Source organism: Carassius auratus, chromosome 19 (assembly GCF_003368295.1).
Source record: "Carassius auratus strain Wakin chromosome 19, ASM336829v1, whole genome shotgun sequence".
NCBI lineage: Eukaryota > Metazoa > Chordata > Actinopteri > Cypriniformes > Cyprinidae > Carassius > Carassius auratus.
In genome coordinates, this window is record NC_039261.1 from 21501666 (window position 1) to 21525009 (window position 23344).

The 23344-nt window shown below is 35.6% G+C and overlaps 3 protein-coding genes across 3 annotated transcripts; 1 reads left to right on the plus strand and 2 right to left on the minus strand.

Annotated features, from left to right (window-relative positions):
- Positions 1-397: 397 nt before the first annotated feature.
- LOC113119814 (polymeric immunoglobulin receptor-like) lies at positions 398-7343 on the minus strand. Its single transcript, XM_026289482.1, has 7 exons — positions 7215-7343; positions 5044-5361; positions 4617-4949; positions 2269-2629; positions 2068-2156; positions 1773-1822; positions 398-1572 (listed from the first exon to the last, which is right to left on the minus strand). The coding sequence occupies exons 1-7, from the start codon at positions 7258-7260 to the stop codon at positions 1480-1482; spliced, it is 1290 nt and encodes a 429-aa protein (XP_026145267.1). The 5' UTR covers positions 7261-7343; the 3' UTR covers positions 398-1479.
- A 2063-nt stretch (positions 7344-9406) lies between these two features.
- Positions 9407-14688, plus strand: LOC113119818 (pyruvate dehydrogenase (acetyl-transferring) kinase isozyme 2, mitochondrial-like). The gene is made up of 11 exons (XM_026289486.1): positions 9407-9709; positions 9997-10138; positions 11477-11548; positions 11647-11831; positions 12045-12134; positions 12232-12309; positions 12416-12492; positions 12592-12690; positions 13189-13299; positions 13390-13503; positions 13869-14688. The coding sequence occupies exons 1-11, from the start codon at positions 9592-9594 to the stop codon at positions 14010-14012; spliced, it is 1230 nt and encodes a 409-aa protein (XP_026145271.1). The 5' UTR covers positions 9407-9591; the 3' UTR covers positions 14013-14688.
- Positions 14689-18600: 3912 nt separating this feature from the next.
- Positions 18601-22451, minus strand: LOC113119819 (CD209 antigen-like protein C). The gene is made up of 6 exons (XM_026289488.1): positions 22171-22451; positions 21486-21611; positions 20725-20892; positions 20456-20637; positions 20087-20202; positions 18601-19311 (listed from the first exon to the last, which is right to left on the minus strand). The coding sequence occupies exons 1-6, from the start codon at positions 22253-22255 to the stop codon at positions 19155-19157; spliced, it is 834 nt and encodes a 277-aa protein (XP_026145273.1). The 5' UTR covers positions 22256-22451; the 3' UTR covers positions 18601-19154.
- Positions 22452-23344: the final 893 nt, after the last annotated feature.

The window sequence follows — 23344 nt, forward strand, 5'->3', positions numbered from 1 at the left end:
GCCTTTAAGCTTGTAGTTCATCTAAGAAATAATAGCATTTTCGCAGCTGTTAATAATGGTAATGCAGAGTAAAGATAAGTACAAATTATTAAAAAGAAAGATTGATTCATAAATAAAAAAAAATGACATTTTGAAGTAAAATACTGAAAAACGTACCCAGTGTTTAATAAAGATATAGCCAAATGCTTTAAGCATTAATAAATTGATATAATGTAACAAAGTGGTCTTGCTGTTCTTTTTGTGTTGTAGTTAGATTTTGTTGTAGCACAGTGTGATTGGGTGGGGTAGGATTAAACATATGAAATACTTTGGGTTTATTGATAAAAAATTATGTAAATGTTATGCATTTTAAATACATTAGGTTTATTACTTAATAATAAATAAAGTTTCTTATGCATTTGAAACTAATTGGATTTATTGGTACTATTACATAAATCTTATGACTGACTTGTTTCATTTACATAAGATTGGCAAATTTTATATAAGTTTATTGTATAAATGTAAAAGTCTACTCAGAAGGTATGCAAACAAACACATGAACTTTCCTTATAGAAAAACAAGTAAAAGGGAAGTGAAGACGGGGAGGAGAGAAAAAATTATTATTTTCTTTAAGTTACATCTGACAAATCCTGACTGTCAGACAAAACTAGTTTGTTTAGATGTCAAGCCTGTAACTGCATTGTTGAATGAAAGGTCACAGCTTCCTTATGAAACTGGTTCATATAGTAAATTAACCGTTTTATTTTTTTAGAAAATATCTGATATCTAATATCTTTACAAAATATTTGTTTAAGGAGATTACATCCTTGATTAAATAGTATGGAGCCTGAACCAGTACGACAAGATATGTTGACTTACAAAGGGCTGGTTTCTCCAAACAAATTGAATTTTAGTATTTAATTTAATGTAATACAAGTTTTCTGTCTAGGGGAGTGACCAGGACTTTTTTAACCAAATTGATCATTCAAATTACACGTTAAAAATGTTTTAAACACTTAAACCCCAATTAAAAATACAAATCTCTTTGTGTTACAATAAAAAACTATATAAAAAATATATATAATTATAAACAAACTAAAAATTAAAATTAGGTTGCGTTTTGGACATCATTATTTTGCAGATTCTTAAGTGTGCTGACAGCTTTGTTAGGGAGTTGAGATGAAAGACAAGTCCTAACATAACTTAACTTTTTAACCATATGAATACCACATGAAATGCTGTAGGTTAATTATACAAGTGGAGAGCACCAACTCCCGGCTGTCCATCTGTGACGGTTTCATGCTTCTAGAGAGTCACTTACCTGCAAAGTTTAGTTCCAACACACCTGGCTGTCATTTTCAAGTCAACTCAAATACATTGATTAGTTAATTCAGGTATAACTAAATAGTGTTGTAGCTAAACTCTGCAGGAGAGTGGCTCTTGGCACAATGTGACAGGATAAAGGCTCTTCCATCTTTGTGTTCCAGAAGTCACAACAGGTTACATTATTAGGACAGTTTTTGAGTCTGTGCTAAACTGCACAACTGAAGCATTTGTCCATTCATTGCTCAGCAGAACAACGCTGTCATTTGCCTACAAAAAAACAAAAAGAAAAAAGCATAAAAATAAAATACAGTCTTCAAAGTTCATCATTGTGTTGTTTCTGTTTCTGCTGTCTAAATTAGTATTTTTTTTTATATATATTTTTTACTTATTTACTTATTTTTTTCTCAAAACAGTATTTAGTATTTTGTTAATATAATATTTCTGAAATTTTTAAAAGATTTACTTACAGTGAGGTCTGTTGTTATTTCTGTAGCTTCCTCTATTGTGATTGCATTTGCTGAAATGGTCAAAAAAAAAAAATCTATATTTTAGTTCTTTATTTATTTTTAAAGTATAGACAAAATATTTTTTTTTTTTTAAGTAAATACTGACAAGTGAAGGCTTACTGAACAGTTAAGTGTATGATATAATAACAAGCCTCATACAGCAGGATTATAATAATAATAATAATAATAAAAATAATAATAATAATAATAATAATAATAATAATAACAATAATAATAATAATAATAGAGGTCTTACTATGCCATGACCACAATTTCCAGGAAATCACAGGTAAGATTAATATAAGCAGTGCACCACAAACTAGTGCAATCACCCAAATACGGTCTCTGAAACAAATAAGGAATTTGTTAGACTTATACTTCAGCAGTATCAAATAGATCCAAACAGATGTTAAATACAGTAGTATTTATGTTTTACAGAAGTATATTTTGACCTTACCTGCTGTCATAAGTGGTTTTGGGTTCACATGTCAGATCTTTAGATGACCGAGTAACTGTAGAGTTATTGTCAACATGAAGAGTTGTTGATCTGCTGGTTAGTGTTGTCCTAACAGTACTACTGCTGTGTGATGGGTCATGTTTTGAGTTCTCCATTGTGGTTGGATATGATGAGGACTGTGTCGTTGAATGAAACTGCTCCGGTGATGCTGTGGATTTCTGGTCAGTTTTTTCTGTCTGAACTGATGTAAATTCAGGTAATTTTGATGGTGTGTGTGCAAGTGTTGTTAGTGAATTATGGTTGTGTACATCAAAAGAGTTAGATGAAGTGAAAGATTGTGCTGTCGTAAACATGACAGGTCCTGTAAAAACAAACAAACAAATAAAGTCAGATATGACATTTTACACATTGCTGCTTGTTTTTGTGATTTCCTGGAAACTACATGTTATGTCAGAAATGGAATGTGCTGTTTTGCTTTACCAAGAAACTCTGTGAAACTGTGAAATTCATTACTTCACTATGTAATCCTGTCATCTTGGGAAGTGTGTAATTTCTTGAATATCATTAAATTAAGCACTCAGGACAAGAGCCGGCCCCCAAAAATGAAATTAGAGGCTATAAAAAAAGGTCAAAGTCTAAAGACTTTACTCTCAAAAAATGTATTTGTTTGGTTATCCCTACATGGAAACACTGGCTCAACCAACGGCATGAGTTTGGGGCGGGGCTATCCGTTTAGCCATCCGATGACAGATGAGGGAGTTTTCGAGAAACCGGTTTCAAATGTGTTAACCATAGTCTCAGAAATGACACACGAGCAAAATTCTGTGGGCAAACGGTCCAATGCAAATAGTGTAAACTCACAAAAAAATGGATGAGTACATATTCAAATTAATAAATCGCTGATAAACCATTTTAAACGGCCTCATTCAGGACGGTGACGAGTCTGCTTACAGACAGGAGGTAAAAGAGCTGGCTGTCTGGTGCAGTCTCAACAACCTGGAGCTTAACACGCTCAAAACAGTGGAGATGATCGTGGACTTCAGGAGAGACCCCCCTGCACTCCCCCCACTCACCATCATGAACAACACTGTGACTGCAGTGGAGTCATTCAGGTTCCTGGGAACCACCATCTCTCAGGACCTGAAGTGGGACAATCACATTGACTCCATTGTGAAAAAGGCCCAGCAAAGGTTGTACTTCCTTCGCCAGCTGAGGAAGTTTAACCTGCCACAGGAGCTGCTGAAACAGTTCTACTCCACCATCATTGAATCCATCCTCTGCACTTCAGTAACTGTCTGGTTCAGCTCAGCTTCTAAATCTGACCTCAGAAGACTACAGAGGGTAGTCAGGACTGCTGAGCGAATCATCGGTTCAACTCTCCCATCTATTCAAGAACTGTACTTATCCAGAGTGAGAAAAAAGGCTGTCAAAATCACTTTGGACCGCTCACATCCAGCACACTCCCTCTTTGAACTGTTGCCATCTGGTCGACGCTACAGAGCACTGAGCTCCAGAACGACCAGACACAGGACCAGTTTCTTCCCTCAGGCAATCCATCTTATGAACAGCTGATAATAACGGCGAACACACTACACTTTATATTTATATACACACACACTTTATTTATCTAACACACATACTTAGTATACACTTAAATTTTGCACACAATATATATGTACATACATAACTTCATTTTGTAATATACCTGCCTACAATTGTCATTTGTATATTGTCATTCACTATCTACTTATTTGTATTTTTTATTCTTTTATTATGTGTTTTATGTTCTGTCGCTGTCATTCTGTTGTACTGCGGAGCTTCTGTCACGAAAACAAATTCCTCGTATGTGTAAACATACCTGGCAATAAAGCTCATTCTGATTCTGATTCTGATTCTGATTTATATTATTTCAAATACATAGCCTCCTCAGTGACTGGTTCAATCTTTGTCATGGAATTTTTTGTTCTGTTACACAGTCTTCACAGTTTGAGCATCACTGGATGTTATTTTAAAGATCTAAGGTAAATTACCCACTGTAAATATAACTATGACTATTACAGTCTTGAAGTATGGAAGCCCGTTTCCACCACACACACAAAACAATGACTGACATGTTTCTGCATCTCACAAATTCTAGCATTTGAGCATTATAAAGTGAGAATTGCATGATATAAAGGCGCATTTGCATGCTGTAAGGTCATAATTGCGAGATATAAACTCATTGAAAAATTGTGAGGTATAAATTACCAATTATTTTATTATTATTTTAATTACACAGTGTCGTGTCTGGTAAGGATGTGGTGTTAATCCAATGTGTTAATGATATGTGAAATGTGATCATTACTTACTTGTGTTGGCATCTGTAATGGGTTGTCTTGAATCAACATTGATATGAACAGGAACCTGCACATCCCCAGCCATACACCAATACCAGCCTGCATCTTTCTTCTTCAGCCCTGTCAGTGTCACTGTATAAACGCCATCATTTGTATCATTTATCTGTAGAGCTGCACCGAGGGATGGCTCTATATCCTGAGCCGTTTGACAGGAGTGCAGATCTCCACTTCTGCACCATTTTCTCTCAGTATCTTTAAATTTGTCACTGTAGAGACACTGTACAGTAACATTGCCGCCCTCTTCACCTGACACCATGTTGCTGGCTGCTGACAGATCTGGAATACCTGAAAATAATCAAGCATCAAAATCAATAAGTGATTTAACTGATGAACTCTCAAATGTTTTGAAGTGGTGCTAAAGTATCTCAAAATCATTTACCCTCAGTGACGGTAAGTTCTAGAGATATTCTGAGATAGGAACCTCGTGTTTTGACTGCACACCAGTAGCGGTTCGAATCACTGCTGCGCAGGTTTGTCATGGTCAAGGTTGTGACCAGTTCATCTGGGTTGTTGTAAAAGCTGATGCCTGTTCGTTTCTCTTGGTTGGTAGGTCGCAGTTTCAAGGAGGTAAACCAGTTCTTGCCTATGAACCAGGACTTCTCCAAGTTCTTATGAAGACTATGGTAGTGACAGGGAATGGTGACAGATCCTCCACTCTTAGCAGTTATCTTGCTTACTGTCCATAGAGAGTTGCTTCCTGTGGGTCACAAAATTTTAATATTCTCTAGAAAGATTTTCTTTGGAAATCTCACCCAGCATTATGATTTAAAAAAAAATGGTTGCTCTGTCTACTTCACACCAAATGGCTTTACCATTACCCAAATATACACTGGTGAGTCTAGTCTTCTCTGTTTTATACAACAACAACAACAACAAAAATTTTCCTTCAGTGTAAACAGCTGCAGAAATAGGGTCACCAAAAGTGACAAGGCAGCACAGGACACTTTCGAAATCTGTTGCCCACTTCTACTTCACAAAGAATCGCTTTAATGCGACCCAAATTCACTCCGATGATATCTAACCAATTTTATTTAATATCCCAAAAGCATTTCAGTCTTAGGTGAACAACTGCTCACATACAGCAGGGGTCACCAAATCTGGCAAGGCCACAAAGACAAAAACGAAATTTGTTACCATCTTCTTTTTCACTCTGGCAATACATTAACTTATTTTATATCCTAGAAACGTATTTCTCTGATGAGAACACGCTCTTAAAACAATAAAGGTGCTTAAACATGTTATTCACAGCGATGCCAAAGATTAAGAACCATTCAGTCTACTCTTTAAAGAACCATGTCTTTCTTGCCTTTTTATAATCTGAAGAACCTTCTTTCGCCACAAAGAACCCTTTATCAAACAGAAAGGTACTTTATGGAACCATTTAGACAAAAAGGTTCATCTATGGCATCGTGAAGCACCTTTATTTTTAAGAGTGCAGATACACAATAAGATCACCAAATCACAAGGAAGCATTATGTTATCGTAATTCGTTGCGCACATCCTGATTCTGCAGAGTTAGATGTGTTCCTAGGTCAACATATTTTGTTGACCCTGGAACAACATTTTACTCCAAAAATATATTCTTGACAATTTCCCTACACCTAAACCTAACCTTAACCATGAGTGATCCTTAAAATAAGAGGAAATGATAGATGAATGACACTGATGTACAAGCAACAAACTGTTATTTTAAGCATAAACTTCACAAAATCTATAAACTTGTTCTTCAAATCTCATTGGTTAATCATAATGTTGTTCCAGGGACAACACAGATGTTGACCAAGAAACATGTCTCACTTGGTAAAATCAACCATTTTCACTTTTCACTTTTTCACTTTCAGTCAACAGCGACCTCTAGGTCACTGATTTCGACATCGACACACAGTATTTTTTATATAGTCTGTTCTTTAACAGTCCGGCCAGTAGATGGGACTGTCAGTCGACTGATTTCGACAAACTTTCACTGATTCAAAGCGCTGATGAGGTAATAAAGTTAAACTGTTCAGTGTTCAGCGAAATCGAGAGCTTGAGTCTAACTGCTGTACTTAATTCAATAAATGTCATATTGTCTCAATACACGAGGGGAAAAAAGAGGATGTCTGTTGAGGGCACGTTTAAAATTCTGCTCTGTTGCAATGTCCGACGAGCATGATGACGTCAAAATCACATTGACGTCAGTTAATTGATGGATGTTGAAATATTTTTTTTTTTTTTTTTGTACTACTAGAGAAGAAATATCAATAACCAAACAACAAATCCTTTAGTTGAAGATGTCTTTATGTATATTGTGACGTATAATGATTTATGATGTTATTCATCCATGCTTTTACACAGCCGCTTCTTTTAAAATGTTTATTAAAAGCGATGCCCCCCATAATAGAATTTTCTCTAGACAATTATTGATAAAAACATTGTCAACGATATTGTTATACCTTCAGATAACCTATGTTAAAGCTATTATAGCCTATTATATTAAAAAACATAAATGTTTGACAAAGCAGTAGCATGATATAAAATAAAGACAATTAAATTATCTCTAAAAGGACTTACCTGGGACTCCTAAAAGCAGTACCAGGCTACTCAGCAGAAAAGCCATGCGTCTTATCAAATGTATTGGGTGACTGTTAGGATCAGAAATGCTAGACCTTTTTCAAATGTATCTCTGACTTGAAATAAATTGCATCCCAGACCAGGGTTCCTTTTATGCATCACTGTGGTTTTCGACATTTCCTGCACAGTTTTTTATCCTTCTTTCCTGTCATCCTTCCCCTTTTAGAACAGTTTGGCCTCAGACTGTTCTGAATATTTACCTCAACAATAAGCTTTTGAAAAAACAATGTCATATATTAATCAGAAAATAATTGCTTTAAGGTTAAATTAGCCTATGTGATGTTTGGTATAAAATACATATTTTTGGTGCTGTTGACAAGTTTTGTGCCTAAACTATGTCATTCATAAATTTCAACTGGGCCTAAATGGTTTTACACAATTTTTTACACTGTGTTTTTACACAGTTTACTTAAAGTTAGCCTACTTTTCAGGGCTTGAAAGAAAAAAAAGGATATTTATGTGAACTTTAGTTGACATTCGACTCATCCTAATAGGGTGATGTGTACACTGTCCAGTTTTGCAGTTCATACTGACTCATATGGCCAGTTCAGACTGGTACTTTCTTTGGTATGCGGTCACTCGTTTCTTGTTTCTGTAAACTGGTAGCCTACAGACAGACTATTCTATAGCTTTTCAATAGGACACCTTTCCTCAGCTCAATGCTTTTGTAATTTGTTAGTCTATTTTCCTCCTCCAGGGAGTAGCCATGAGACGTTTAGTAGGGTTTCAACACCGTTAGCCTATTATGCAAGTTTTCTCAGTAGTGTTGTTTACTGTCCTCTTTAACGTCTCAAATGTCACTTCAGTCTATACAGTGATTGACTTCTTTGCATTAAAGTGTTTTTCCTTTCTCCAATAATACCTAGACCTGTTTTCATATAGCTAGCCTATCATTTTTCTTTAAAGCGCTGTGATTTACCCCTGTAATCTTTGATTAATGATTAAATATTTTTTCTTTATTATAAGTAAATAAAGGCTGATTATTTTATTTTGGACGTCTTCTCACCTTGTATAGGACTTAATCTATCTGTGATGACAAAACTAATAGCTCCTATAATATGTATAGAGCATGTGTGAAATAATTTGGATAATAGTCACACTTATTTTAAATGATACATGATAGAATTGAACAAAACTCTAACCCAGTAACATTCATTTAGAAGAAAGTTAGCAAAATTATATTTTTCTTAAGTTAGACATTTAGCAATTTTTCTTTAGAATTAAAATTATATTTTATATATATATATATATATATATATATATATACACACATATATACACAAATACACACACACACATATATATATATATATATATATATATATATATATATATATATATATATATATATATATATATATATATATATACATACACTTTTGTGATAACATTCAAAGAAGTGCCCAAAAGTGTTTAAATGCCACAGTCTATTTGGCGCCACTGTATGTAATAGACCTGTTTATGCCTTATTTTTTTAATAAAATAAAACCATCATATGCATCAGCTTCACTGATGCTTTTAAATGATATTTATAATATTATTTATAACTGCTCTAAAGCAAGGACACTACTCTTGTTTACCTTTGACATTCATTTAATTTTTCATTCACATGCATCTGAAGTCATCTCATCATGGGATGTCAAATAAGCTCTCCATTAATAACACAGACCTGCTCTAATAATTATTTGACCTCTTACCTACTTACCATATTATTGCATATTGCACATTTCTAAGATGCATCACTGCATTTTATTTAATTTTTAAATAGTGAATTTGGCATACTTTTTCACAGGAATTGTTTTTTTCTTTCTTTCTTTCCTTTCCTTTCTTTATTCTTTTATTTACGTGCTTTATGCTTTGCCACTGCTCCAAAACACATTCCTGAGCTCGGGTCCAACTGGGTGATGGGTAACGCTTGACCTCATAATATCGAGCTGTATCATCTTTCTATGGGGCATTTTGTTGTGAAGCTATCGCATGATTTTCCATGTTATAGTACACACATCACGTAGATGCAAGCATGTTGATCGCGTTCCTGAGAGTTGACGTGTACCCGTTTCCTCTCTCCTATTGGTCACCACCGATATCGACGTAGTGCTGTGGGCGTATCACTGTGCAAGACCACAAACTTTAAAAGAGTTGTCAACAACAACAGGGGTCTCAAGACAAGACAACCCCAGACTGAATAGAGAACTGCACGCGAAACTCGAGGATATACTACAAACTTCTACACTGAAAAGCGACGACTTTGTTTAGATCTCTGACAACATAGCCTACAACGTTTTTGTTTTGAGTTCTGATATTTAGATCATCCAAGATGAAGTTTGTAAGATATATAATGAGGAATGCTGCAATGCTAAATGCACCAAAGCACATCGATTACTACGCGAAATTTTCTCCATCACCGCTGTCAATGAAGCAGTTTCTGGATTTCGGTAAGTAAAAAAAAAATATATATATATAATATATAGGCCTATATATATATATATATATATATATATATATATATATATATATATATATATATATATATATATGCAAAATATTTTTGCATGCAATGTTTTAATTCCAGTGATAATGGTGCACACTTAGCATGCGTATTGCACAAAACATTCAATAATTTGCTAGAGCATTATGTTTGTTTTTGAAACATTGAAACATTTTGGAGTTTTGTTCAACTGCATTGCGTACAGGTTTTCAGACTGTCGCGTTGTCTTTTCAGGATCCACAAACGCGTGCGAGAAAACATCTTTCGCTTTCCTCAGACATGAGCTCCCCGTCAGACTAAGCAACAGTTTGAAGGAGATCAACCTTTTACCAGAAAAACTGATAATGACTCAATCCGTTCAGCTAGTTCACAGCTGGTAAGTGCATGCCCTGGGTTATCAGACAAAAAAAGGTATTAACTAACTTTTGAAAAGTCCCATCTGTCTTGTAGTTTGAGTAAGACAGCAAGATAAATCATGTTTGTGCATTATTTAATACATTGCTGCAAATATCAATCATCATTAAAACTGTTAATTTTACACGCGTGTGTTATGTAATGTGTCCCACGCCTCTTAACTGAACGATGAACTTTAGCCCAGTTCCTGGTGTTTTCCAAACAGAGGCCAGTACTTCTACTGTACATTACACACTCAGCATTTTAAAGTTCACAATCAAGCTTCATCCGGTTTCCATTAGGCTACAACTTGGATTTTAAGATCAGTAGCCTAATCTTATAGGAATCATCACATTATTTCTTACTATAGCACTTCTCCTACTTATTAATTTTCTACGCTAGTTTATAGTTTGGGGTTCTTGACCCTGTTAAATGAAGTTCTGGTGTAAAATGCTTTGCGTAAAATATTTCTTTAAAAAACGTGCGTGCAAATGCTTGCTTACGAGCCTATTGGATGTAGTGTGGTGTTAAAATACCGTTGCAGATCCTCACTTGTTTACTAGACTGCGGGAACGATTATGTAACGGATACTGCTGCTCACTTCAGAAAGTGAAATATGAGAAGGTGCGCGCGCGCAGACTTGTTTCCGAGAACTGACTTGGAACAACAGTACAGTAGGTTCTAGTGTACTCGAGAATAACAACCAGGAGAGAAACTCATGCAAAGAAGCAGTTAACATAAAAAATAAATAAAATCTATAGTTTTTATTAATAGCTAATATATTTAAAATAATTATCTTAAATAATTATAGTGTAAAATATTGTTTTATTATATTTTTATTAGCTTTATAATTTGTATATTAAGTTCTAATTTTCAGTTTAGTAATTGTTGTGCTTTCTGAACACTTTATAAATTAAAATGTATATAACTTTAGTACTTAAAATTATTTAAACTTAACTTAGTTTTAAATACGTTTCAGCTTTATTTTAACACAGAAAACTATTTTTTACAGTATTAGATAATTTAGTATTTTTTTCAGATATAGATTTTTATTTTCTTAATTTTAAATTATTGTATTTTTTATCAAATCATATTTTTCAAAACCCAAAAATATGTTTTTTTAACAAAACTGATAAATGCTTAAATTAAATAAATTGCAAATCGTTCCTGCTAGCATGAAAACATTATTTAAGTAAAGGGTTTTATTGAAGATGAAAAAGTCTTATTGTAACTTTGCAGTGGCATTAATAAAAAAAAAACACTTGATTTTATAGTAGTGTACAATCTTTCATTCCCTTTGTCTTCTTGCTTGGTTTCTCAGGTTTATCCAAAGCCTGATGGATATCCTAGAATTCCAAGACAAGAGTCCCGATGACCCTAAAGTTCTTGCTGAGTAGGTTCCTCAATCCACATACATCATCATCAGAAGTATTATTAAAAATGTATAAAACAACAGGATTCATAAAGTTGTTATTCTGTTTGTCTCCAAAGATTTGTGGACACTCTGGTGACCATCAGGAATAGGCACAATGATGTGGTACCCACCATGGCTGAAGGTGTCATCGAGTATAGGGATACGTTTGGGGCAGATCCTGTGACATGTCAAAACATTCAGTACTTTCTGGACCGCTTTTACATGAGCCGCATCTCCATTCGCATGCTCATCAACCAGCACAGTAAGTCAGTCGTGTGCTAAATCTAAATTTGTGCTAGTCCTAATACCTGGACTTGGCTTCAGTAATCGCTTTCTCAGCACTTACAGCTCATTAGATCTTGAAAAATCCAGTCTGCTCTAGTTTGAGTTAATTATTCACTGGATATGAGAGAATGATTAGCTTGCAGTACACATCTAACCCTCTGTTCCCTTTTATTTCCTGTGATATCTTTAGCTCTGATCTTTGATGGCTCCACGAATCCAGGACATCCCAGCAGCATCGGGTGCATTGACTCCTGCTGCGACGTCACAAATGTAATCAGAGGTGAGTGCTCGAATGCATACTGTTATCAACTCAGGATGCAAATATGACTTTAGCGACAAGTGCACATTTATTACTAACCTCCTGTGTTCTGCTTTAGATGCATATGAGTGCGCTAAAATGCTCTGTGAGCAGTATTACCTCGGTTCACCCGAGCTGGAGCTTAGAGAGATAAACGGTGAGGAATCAAATACATTCTCCAGATGGTTTGGGGCTGCTTTAAATCATTTAAATTTTGTCGCTAAACCGCAGTATATTTTATAACGTTTGTTCTCCATTTGCAGCAAAGAACAAGTCACAGCCAATCGAGATATCCTACATTCCTTCTCATCTCTACCACATGGTTTTTGAGCTCTTCAAGGTGGGCATGGTGCTTTATTTCTGGATAATACAGATGCATGTGGAATGATAATCAGATTTAGATTATAAATGATTTATTCTTACATCTCTTTCACTCTAGAACGCAATGAGGGCTACTATTGAGACTCATGAAACAAGCAGCACCTTGCCACCGATCAAAGTCATGGTTGCTCTAGGTGGAGAGGACCTGTCAATCAAGGTAAATGAAAGTTCAAATATGAGAATTTTTATGAGATCTTTGGCAGTGAGATTACTACAGTATCTCTAACCTATAAAATATGACCTTAATTAGAATATTGAATCATTCTTCTCAATCAACGGTTCCTTCCTCACACTGTAACATCGCCCTAAATTCACCGATAACTGATAATGATGTTATATAATCTGTCCTAAAGATTAATATTCTAACCACCCTTGATCGAGATCATTTGTTGCCATGAACAGAAACCAGCTCTGACTAGTATTAACGATACTGTTAACCTTTGCCCTGTTGGTGGCTGAAGCATGCAACAAAGCAGACGTTGAGTTGCAATGCTACTGCATAACCATGTTTGCAAAATTATATTTATCTTCTTACACATACACAATGGTAAATCCCCCAGTTTTAGTCATGTAACCCACTCATATTAATCATCTGATGTAATGCAGCTCACAAAACACGTCATTGTTCTCTAAACATTCACGTTTCGTGTTCCAGATCAGTGACCGGGGTGGTGGCGTTCCTTTCAGGAAGATTGATAGACTTTTTAGCTACATGTATTCAACAGCGCCCAGACCAACTATTGGTGACCGTCACCGGACCCCAATGGTAAGAGCATAGGACAGACACTACATAATAGCAGGTGCATATGTTTTTTCATATAAAACTGAAAGTCAAACCTGTCTGTTGTTTCCTCAGGCTGGCTTTGGTTACGGCCTTCCCATCTCCCGCCTGTATGCACGCTACTTCCAAGGTGATCTCCAGCTTTATCCAATGGAGGGCTATGGTACAGATGCTGCAATTCAGCTGAAGGTAAAAACATCCTCAAAAGTGTTAGCTTGCATAAAAATGGAAATTCTGAAACTAATCCTCATGTTGTTCCAAACCTATATGAGGTATTAGCTTTGTTATCATTAAATGGGCTGCGTCAACATTATGATAAACTTCTCCTTTTTTGTTCCTCAAAAGAAAGTCAGTCATCCATATTGGTTGGGATCAATGAGTAATGCACGACTTTGCACTTTTAGGCGAAATTTTAAACAAACAGCAAGATGGCAAATCATAATGAGAGTTTTGCTTACACTAGCCTTATCTGTTGAGTTTGTTGACATTCTTTAAACTTTGGACATTACATCTGTCAGCCTTCAAATCATTAATCCACAGTCATCTTCCCGCAGGCCCTGTCTACAGATTCAGTAGAGAAGCTTCCAGTGTTCAATCAAACCGCCTTGCGCCATTACAAATTCAACCAGGAAGCTGATGACTGGTGTGTCCCGAGCAAAGAGCCGCTGAACTTAGCTGCGTACAAGGCTGCAAAGTGAAACACCGAAGCTGGTTGCCTTAAAGTCATGACAAACGCCTTCAAGAGATTGGCAAGAAAGGGTGCCATTGAGAATGCATTCAGGGACCAGTGACAGCATTTCCTTTTCCAGTTTTCTTTGAGTACTGTTGTCTGGGAACAGTTAAACTGCATGTTGAAGAATTTAAGATTCCAAACAGTAGATTCCTTAGTACAAAACAAGTTATTACTCTGGTGCCGCTGAAGTTGGTATTTTTCAGCTAAAGCTCAGGGATGCAGAGTCCTGTGCGAGTGTGAAAGCCTGGAGTAGCGAGAGTTGATCAAATGCATGTGAACCTGATTAAAGCAGGTGGAAAGAGCTTAAAACAGACAGACAGAAATGTTTGTATTACAAAGAAATAAATACTGAAGGCAGTAGAAATGCAGTTGGGATGAGAAGATGAGAGGTCAGAAAAAGTGTATGAATTGTGAGAAGTGTCAAAATAAGGAAGATGTGGCCCAAGGTGTATTTTTCCTCTGTAAAGAGGCTGGACAGTTTGAAATCATGCTTGATGTGTGAAGTGTGATCTACACTATTTAAAAAAAAAAAACATTCATGTAAGCATTTATTAATAGCACTGTACGGTTTTGTTTCATTGCATAATGAATGACCATAAGATGTGTATACTTATTGTTCACAATATTTATCATTTTTAAAAGGACCTTGTTGTTTGAGTTTTTAATATGAATGAAATAAATCAAATATTTTCTCATCAACACAGATAACCTGTTGTTATTATAAACTGAGTATTCCAGTGAAATACCGTACATACAGTAATACACATGTAATTATGTAACTGAGAACATGATGTACCCATGAATGTGAACTCTGCAAGAAAACAATATAAAACAAGCTGCATCAGTGCAACATTAGTGTTTCCCAGCCTTGTGCTTCAAATCAACCACACCTTCAACCAGGGTTCCTACATATTTTCCATTTCAAAATGTAATACTTTTCCAGGCTCAAATTTCCAAACCTCTTTGTAGATATTTGTAGAGCCGACCGATATATAATTTTGCAGATATTACCGGCCGATATGAACCTGATGCAGATATATCGCATGAGTGGCTGCTGATAATCTTTTTTTTTTTTTTTTTTTTTACACAACATATGTAAACACCAGCAAACATGCACTTATTCACATCATACTCTTCACTCTCTGAGGCAGAAGTCTCCAAACTCATCCTTTCTAATCATAAGACTATTTGTCCGCTTGATCCTATTCAGTCTCTTCTCCTTCAAGCCATTTCTCCTGCAGTTGTACCTGCACTCACTCACTTCAACATATCCCTCCACACTGGTGTTTTTCCTTCAACATTTAGACAGGCTCGTATAACTCAACCAGTTAAGAAACCCACCCTCAACCCATCTCTTTTAGAAAACCAGTTTCCCTTCTTCCTTTCATTGCAAAAACACTTGAATGAGCTGTGCTCAACCAAGTCTCTGCCTTGATCACACAGAACAACCTCTGACAGCAACCAATCTGGTTTCAAAAGTGGACATTCAACTGAGACTGCCTTGCTCTTAGTTGTTGAAGCCCTAAGACTGGCAAGAGCAGAATCCAAATCTTCAATACTTATCTTGTTTGATCTGTCCGCTGCTTTGGACATGGTTAACCACCAGATCATCCTGTTAATCCTACTTACAAAGAGTATCTCAGGAAGCACACTTCAATGGTTTGAGTCTTACCTATCAGATAGGTTCTTTAAAGTATCTTGGAGAGGTGAGGTGTCCAAGTCACAACTACTGGGGTGCCTCAGGGCTCAGTTCTTGGACCACTTCTCTTCTCTGTCTACATGATATCATTAGGTTCTGTCATTGAGAAACATGGCTTTTCATACCACTGCTATGCCGATGACACTCAACTCTACCTCTCATTCCATCCTGATGATCTGACGGTAGCTGCTAGCATCTCAGCTTGTCTAACAGACATTACTTGCTGGATGAAGGACCATCACCTTCAACTCAACCTTGCCAAGACAGAACTGCTTGTGGTTCCAGCAAACCCATTGTTTCATCACAATTTCTCCATGAAGTTAGGCACATCAACCATAACTCCTTCAAAAACAGCTAGAAGCCTTGGAGTTATGATTGATGATCAGCTGACTTTCTCAGACCACATTGCTAAAACGGTCCGGTCCTGCAAATTTGCTTTATTCAACATCAAAAAGATCAGGCCCTTTCTTTCAGAACATGCTGCACAACTCCTTGTTCAAGCTCTTGTTCTGTCCAGGCTGGACTATTGCAATGCTCTCTTGGCAGGTCTTCCAGGCAGTTCTATCAAACCTTTACAATTAATCCAGAACTTTTTTAATGAGCCAAAAAGTATACACGTGTAATCTACATGTTCATCAACATCAGTCGGGCTCTAGATTTTTGGCCCATATTTAATATAAATGGTTCTTACAGAACTATTTTCAGCTTAATATTTGGAAAATATTACAGGCATTTATAAATAGTTTTCTTTTTTCATGGTTTTCATTGATATTCTTGAAGTGATAGAAACATAGTGAACATACAGAGACTTTAAAAATAAAAGAAATTATGATAAAAAAATTAAGACTTTTACATGCACACAAGTACCTTTTTTGTGCCCTCGAGAAACTACTCACATGTGCATGTGAATTTGTTTGCATGCTTACACAATTTCTAGTTTTATATAACCCTTTGTGCATCACTGCCATCTCGCTATGAAAAAACAAAAGCAAGGATGCACATGAATTAATAGAGTTTTACTTGCTCAGGCTTTCCTTATAGTAGTACAGTACCTCTAATATCAAGGCCTAAAGTCCAATTTAGCCTCTGCGGTGGCAGAAAAGCCTTGACACAAAATGGGCTGATTGCATAATATGGCTGTGTTCATTGTCCTATTTATCAAGTTCAAGGGTCGATAAAAAAAAAAAAAAAAAAAAAAAAAAAAACCTAACAAAAAAAAAAGAAAAGAAAACACCGGTTTTGTAAAAAAAAAAAAAAAAAAAAAAAAAAAAAAACAATTATGTTGAAAATGTGGCTTAGGGCAGTTTGTCATATACCGTGAAATGGGTTGATGGCACAATAGGTGGCTCAGTGTGCATTGTCCTATATGCTAAGTGTAATGGTTTCTTGTGCACACAAAGTCTGTTTTTTTTTTTTTTTTTGGAAAGGTCTTTGAGGCTATGTAATATGGTGATAAGCATATCATGATAGGAAACCCAAAATGCAAAATGAAAAAGTGCACCACTCCTGTTTGACAATCACTAAAGAATCACTAAACAGCTGTCACTTCTTGTATGCTAAATTTATTTTCATTAAATTCTTACATTTCGATTATAAAAATAAAGAAAAAAAGAAAATAACACATGGGGGCAAAAGTCTGGAAGTGCAAATATTTTCCTATACGCTTTCTATTACTTTTCCATACTTTTACAGACCTGAAAATTACTTAAATCAAATTTCATACTACTCCTGTTCCACTAAATAAGCTCATTAGCTAAGAAATGGATGGGTCAGAAAAACACTAGTCAAAAAAAGGAACCGTTTATGGAACAAAGTGGGGAAACGCTGTGTGCTACAGTCAGCATTCTCTCGTGTTAATGTGAGCACAACTTCCGGTGCCCCTTTCAGTTATTTGTTTCCGTTTCTGCTGTTGCAAACTAATGTTTGAAATCATTTAATTTATTACCGTCATAATAATACACTTTTTGTAGCACAAACCGTTTTACCATTTACTTCATAATTCTTGTAGATTCATTAATTGGCAGCTAATGCACCGGAAGCCCTGCACATTCACAGGAAATTAAGACTTTGACTGCAGAATACAGTTCTGCCAATTTTTGGCATTAATCTTATTATCTCCATCTAATAGGCTACTAGTATTCTTAGTGTGAAGAGTTATAGCCCTGCTTGTTCTGGTGCAATGAGCATAATTAATCTTATAGCAGAATTTAAAAGTCATGGCTATCATGGCGTTAAAGTGACTTTAACAACACCATTTCTGTTCCACAAGCCTGATCAGATTTGATAATGGTGTTTTGCCGTAACAGGTCTTATTGAGCTCAGAACACGATGCAGCCTACGTGCTGTTTTCCTTCAGTCTACGTGACCTGTTTACGGACTGTGATTAAGATTAAGCTGATGTACGTAAAATATAGTACTTTGATTAAGCAGCTGGCCTCACTATGAGTAACTGTGGCAATCAGTCATAGCACTGTCATAAAAAACACTCGGCTGGGACGTGAAAGGACACGATCCAATATGCATCCATGCGTGTACCTTACGCAAGCGCTTAAATCCAGCAGCCTACAGATCTTGACAGGGCAAGGGCCCGTTCTGTATGCCAAAACAGATAGACAAGGAAGATAAAAAGATTGTCTTTGTATTGCATTTCAAAAACGTTCACTTTAGAGTTTGGCTGGTCACATTTCTGAACTAGTGTGGTTTAAATGGTCTAAATTAATTAATCTTGTTTGCATATGCTCTTAAAGGGATAGTTCACCCAAAAATAAAATTTGATGTTTATCTGCTTACATCCTTTTAACCTTAACTAAAGTGATGCACATTGCCTAGAAAAACAACAAAAAAGGCACAGCTTTTAGGGATTATTGTGATTATTTTAAACATTCATAACATGACAGAGATACAGTTGTCGATATTAATGCAGGAAAACTTGCAAATTAAATATGACGGAGAAAGAAAATATTGGGTGTATGGACAGATCCATTCGTAGCGCATCATGTGATTACGGTCAAAACCTTGACTGAATGCTGCGCCCTACTGAGTGCAAGTGGAACTGCCTACCAAAGTTATAAGAAAACAGGGCATTTTATAAAATGACTTATATTTTTATTGTTATGGAATATGACCCCCCCCCCCCAAATAAAAAGCAAATACAACATATTATAAAATTACTATAGAATTTAAGCAGTTAATGAATTCACTAAATCATCCAGTGTTAAAAAAGCACAGCTAAATGTAGATTAATGCATAGAATACACAGTTAAAATAAACTGTTAATTGCTTTTTTGACCCATGACTAAAACACTAACTGAAAACCCCAAGACATTCTAAATGCAATGGAAATTGCATTACAGATTGTATTACTAACAATCAGTGAATGTCTGTTGATGTTGGTGGTGGGAGAGAAGATCACGAGGACACCGGTTTCTCACAGATCCAGGGCAAGGACATGTGGCAGGGTGCGTCATACCAGCTCTTGATAGCCACACGGCTTAACACATCTGTTTTTATCATGTAGCCACAGTCTTCATTTATATGGTTGTTTGGCTCGCCATCTTCCCAGAAACTATGGAGGAAAAAGAGAGGTCAGACAGCCTGGTTTCCTTGGGATATATGGTTTTAACCAGTGGAAGTAGCAACATTTTTAAAATAACAATGGCAAAATAAAGTGAAGCTAAAATATGTTCAATATACTAAGGTTAATGACATGCGTCTTATTTTATGATATTTCTTTTCTTAAGTTTTTAAGGGATATTGCATTTGGGATGTTTTTTATTCACTGTATAAATCCACTTAATGGTTCTTGCACTCAAAACAGTTGTTTTATTTTCATATAACCATTTTTTACCCTGATTGATTGTATAATACATTAATCAGGCTGTAAACCCCATGTCTGCTTTTGCATAAAATAATAAAATAAGCACAAAATAAAATAAAAATAAAAGTTTTGTAGTATTTTATGTAAAGGCTAAAATATCAATTTCTGCTTCCCAAGTAGTCACTAACATATGAATTTCAAATGAGCATTAAACACTCAGAATATATAAATGATTTTGAGGATATATGTATTGATGATAAGAAAATGATTTCATGCAATATTACTTCATTGCTTTTCTTTATTATTATTTTTTAACAAAGAGGAAGAAGAAAAAGGAAGGATGAGATGATTCAGTATATCACCACAAGACCTTTATCGAAACAAGAAATGAAAAAATATAATTCAGCAGTTTTAACTCCATGTGAGATGCGTCAGAACACTGAAGTGTTTACAAGACTCCATATGGATCTGACTTCCAGCACAAGAGTTTTATCTTCTAAAGATTTACATGTAATATTCTTACCCTCCAACTAGTTTAGTTCCGTCCACCCAGTACCAGTCATCTTCTACTCTTGCATCACTTATGCCAAACCAGAAAGCGTTCCAATATCCACGGGGCAGCAGGTTCCATATGAACGTCTTCAGGTCAAAAGGTCAAATAGAATTTAAATCAGTAAAAAAAGAATTAGAATCATTTGTAATGGCTCACAATTCAACTAATATCCCTTCTTCTTTTCTATTTTGTTGGCCATTGGATGCTGTTCTTTTTACACCGATATAGATTTCTAAGGTCAGTGTTACCTGAAGTCATTAGATGTACAGCAAATATATCTGCATACACACATACACACACATTCTATAACAGAAATGCAAATGAAAGAGCAGTCTATACCTGTTCCTCAGCTGTGAGGATGATGGCCAGATGTCCTCCTTGCCGCTTGCAGTTCGTCTGACTGTCCGACCAGCTCCTTCTGTATTCTGAGACGTAGTAACAGCTGCCATTAAAGTGCTTCCAGTCTTCAGGACAGGGACTTTTCGTTGCCAATGGAGTGGTTCGTGGTGCAGGGGTTGCCTCTAAAAAGACCCAACATTTTAACGTTATGAAATGCAACAGATATTGTTTGCTGATTGCACAGATGCATGCACTTGCACCTCACTAACCAAGCACAGCGATTCTGTTTTTCAACTGCGTCCGTTCTTTCTCCAGTTCACTCTTTTCTTTCTTCACGGCCTGCAGCTCTTCAGTCAGAGCCGATACGTTAGCGCATCCCTTCTGCATGTGCGATGCAGCAGTGCTGGACAGAGAATCCTGATCAGATCGTGCCTTGCCTAAACCACAAGAAAAGAAATGAAAGCAGAAGTGTTTTAATGAAAGGAGGTTTCAAGAGATAAAAATAGTAAGATTATGATTATAACGTAAGTTTAAATGGATATTAAAACTCACTTTCTAAGAATTTTACATATTCACTAAAAAGAAAAAGAGTGTAGAAATAATTTGCACTCAGAAAATGCTGGTAAACTTAAGTAATTAGAAATAAACTGAAAGTAATGCATCTAATTAAACTTTACATTTAAAGTAATGACTAAATAGTATGTTATAGGAAAGGTTTCTGTATTTTTATTGTAATAATTACTGTAATACTGTAAAGTTTTTTTTATTTTTAAATGAACATTTCCATAATGCATCGAGATATTTCCTTGCAAAATAGAAAATCAGAAATAGCTGTGGAAAAAGAATTTGTTATATATATGTACACACACACACACACATATACATATCATATCATGATTGAATGCAAATTGGAATTCTTGTAAATCAGAATTGATTCAAATCTAATTGAATCTGGAAATGTGTTTTAATGACCAGACCTGGACATAAACACACTCACACTAAAGTCATGTAAGTGAGAAGAGAGAAGTACCGCTGTGAACACTTGTGACCACCAGGATCATGAGTAAGATGAGGCAGAAGCCAGTCAGACATGCGGTTGCCACCTTGAAGGGATCTTGGCAAAATTGCTTTCTGCTTTTATCTGGGTTCTGCAATACTAGAAAGAAGTGAAACAACTGGATTTACAATATAATGACTTTATAAACTTGCACTTCTAAGTGCACAATTTTACAGTACAAAATAAATGAATGGGGCATGTTCACATGACATTTTTTGATAAGAAATATACAATTAATTTAAACTTTGAATTCTTTATGGAATACATGTGGTACATTTCAGTGAATCATTTACAGATTTTTTCTTTCTTTATTTTTTTGCCAGGTTATCTCAAACCCTGAGAGTATTGATCAGTATGCCATCCAATAATGGTGGATGGTGGTCAAACTGGAGTTTCTGCAGTCGGGTTTTTAAGGATTTAGTAAAAAAAAAAAACGAACAAATACAGCTAACTAACACAATAAAAACATGATAACATAATAAAAAAACAGATTTTTTGCTTCAGTTTTTCAGTTTTTGCTTAGTGTGTATATATATATATATATATATATATATATATATATATATATAGCTAAAATAAAAAAAAATCAGTGTAATGGATCTCATTACACATGATGTATCTGTAAACATTAAGTCAGCAAATGCTGTGATTGTCATACCTGAATATCGCACCTCTGGACTGCTGAAGTCATCGTCAGGTCCGTCAATGAGATTGGTGTGCATCCCCTCTTTGTTTGCAGACATTGCTCACGTTTGCTCACCTTCATAAAAATTTGAAACACACTGAAGTTTGTCTGTCCGCTGCGGTGCTTGGTCAGCAGCAGGGGGGTTTAATGCTCCTGTGCTGAATGATGTTGATTGGTTAACATGAATTGGTTTGCTCAGTCAGCGAACGTCACAAGTAATTCCTCAAAAGTGTTTTTAAGGTTTTTCTGAAAGTTAAACCTGCTGTTTATGACTCACACTGACAGTGCTCATTGCACAATTACATAAAAAAAAAAAAAGTGATTAGCCAATTGTTGCTTCATATTTGTTCAGCGTTTTTTCTGAAAGTTCAGTAAATATGTGGGGGAAAATGAGGGATGATGCCCCCTTAAAGGGATAGTTCACCCAAAAATTAAACACATGTTCTCCCAAATATCTTCGGTGTTTCACAAAAAAAAGGCAAACGGGTTTGGAATGGAATAAGCGTGAGTGAATGATACCAACTGTAAGTTTTGGGTGCACTTAAAGTCAATGTGTTTTCCTTTAATATTGCAACAATAAACTAATAAAAACACATGCCACACAATATATAAAATAAAAAATGATCTGCAGAGTGTTACTATTTTGAGACGATTTGAGAACACGTAGGCTATTGTTTGATTGATGTGTCTTCAACAGGATTTGCTCGTATTCACTCCTTCGCAGGCAAGTTTCTATCTGGACCTGTTCTTAATACAAAAAACATTTACTTCTACTTCAAAACGTTTCTTTTCCTTTCACCTAGCCTACTCTTTCTGTTCCTTTTCCCAGTAGGAAGAAAATTACACAGAGTTTTTTCAACTACAGCTAGCGCACAGATAGCTCTCATGGATGCTGACTAATACTAATGTTGATTTCCACACCGCTGACACGTTGCACGTTGCACGTTATTTGTTTTTTGGACATCAACATGGTTCAGAATACAGTCTTTTGTGTGCAGATTAAAAAAGTAGCTTGTCATACAGGTTTGGAACGACATGAAGGTGAGAAAATTATGAAATTATTTTATTTTGGGGCTACTGATTTAACTGTATCAACATACAGGTTACAGAGCTTTTATCAGTAAGGATTCCAGTAGATTTAAAACAT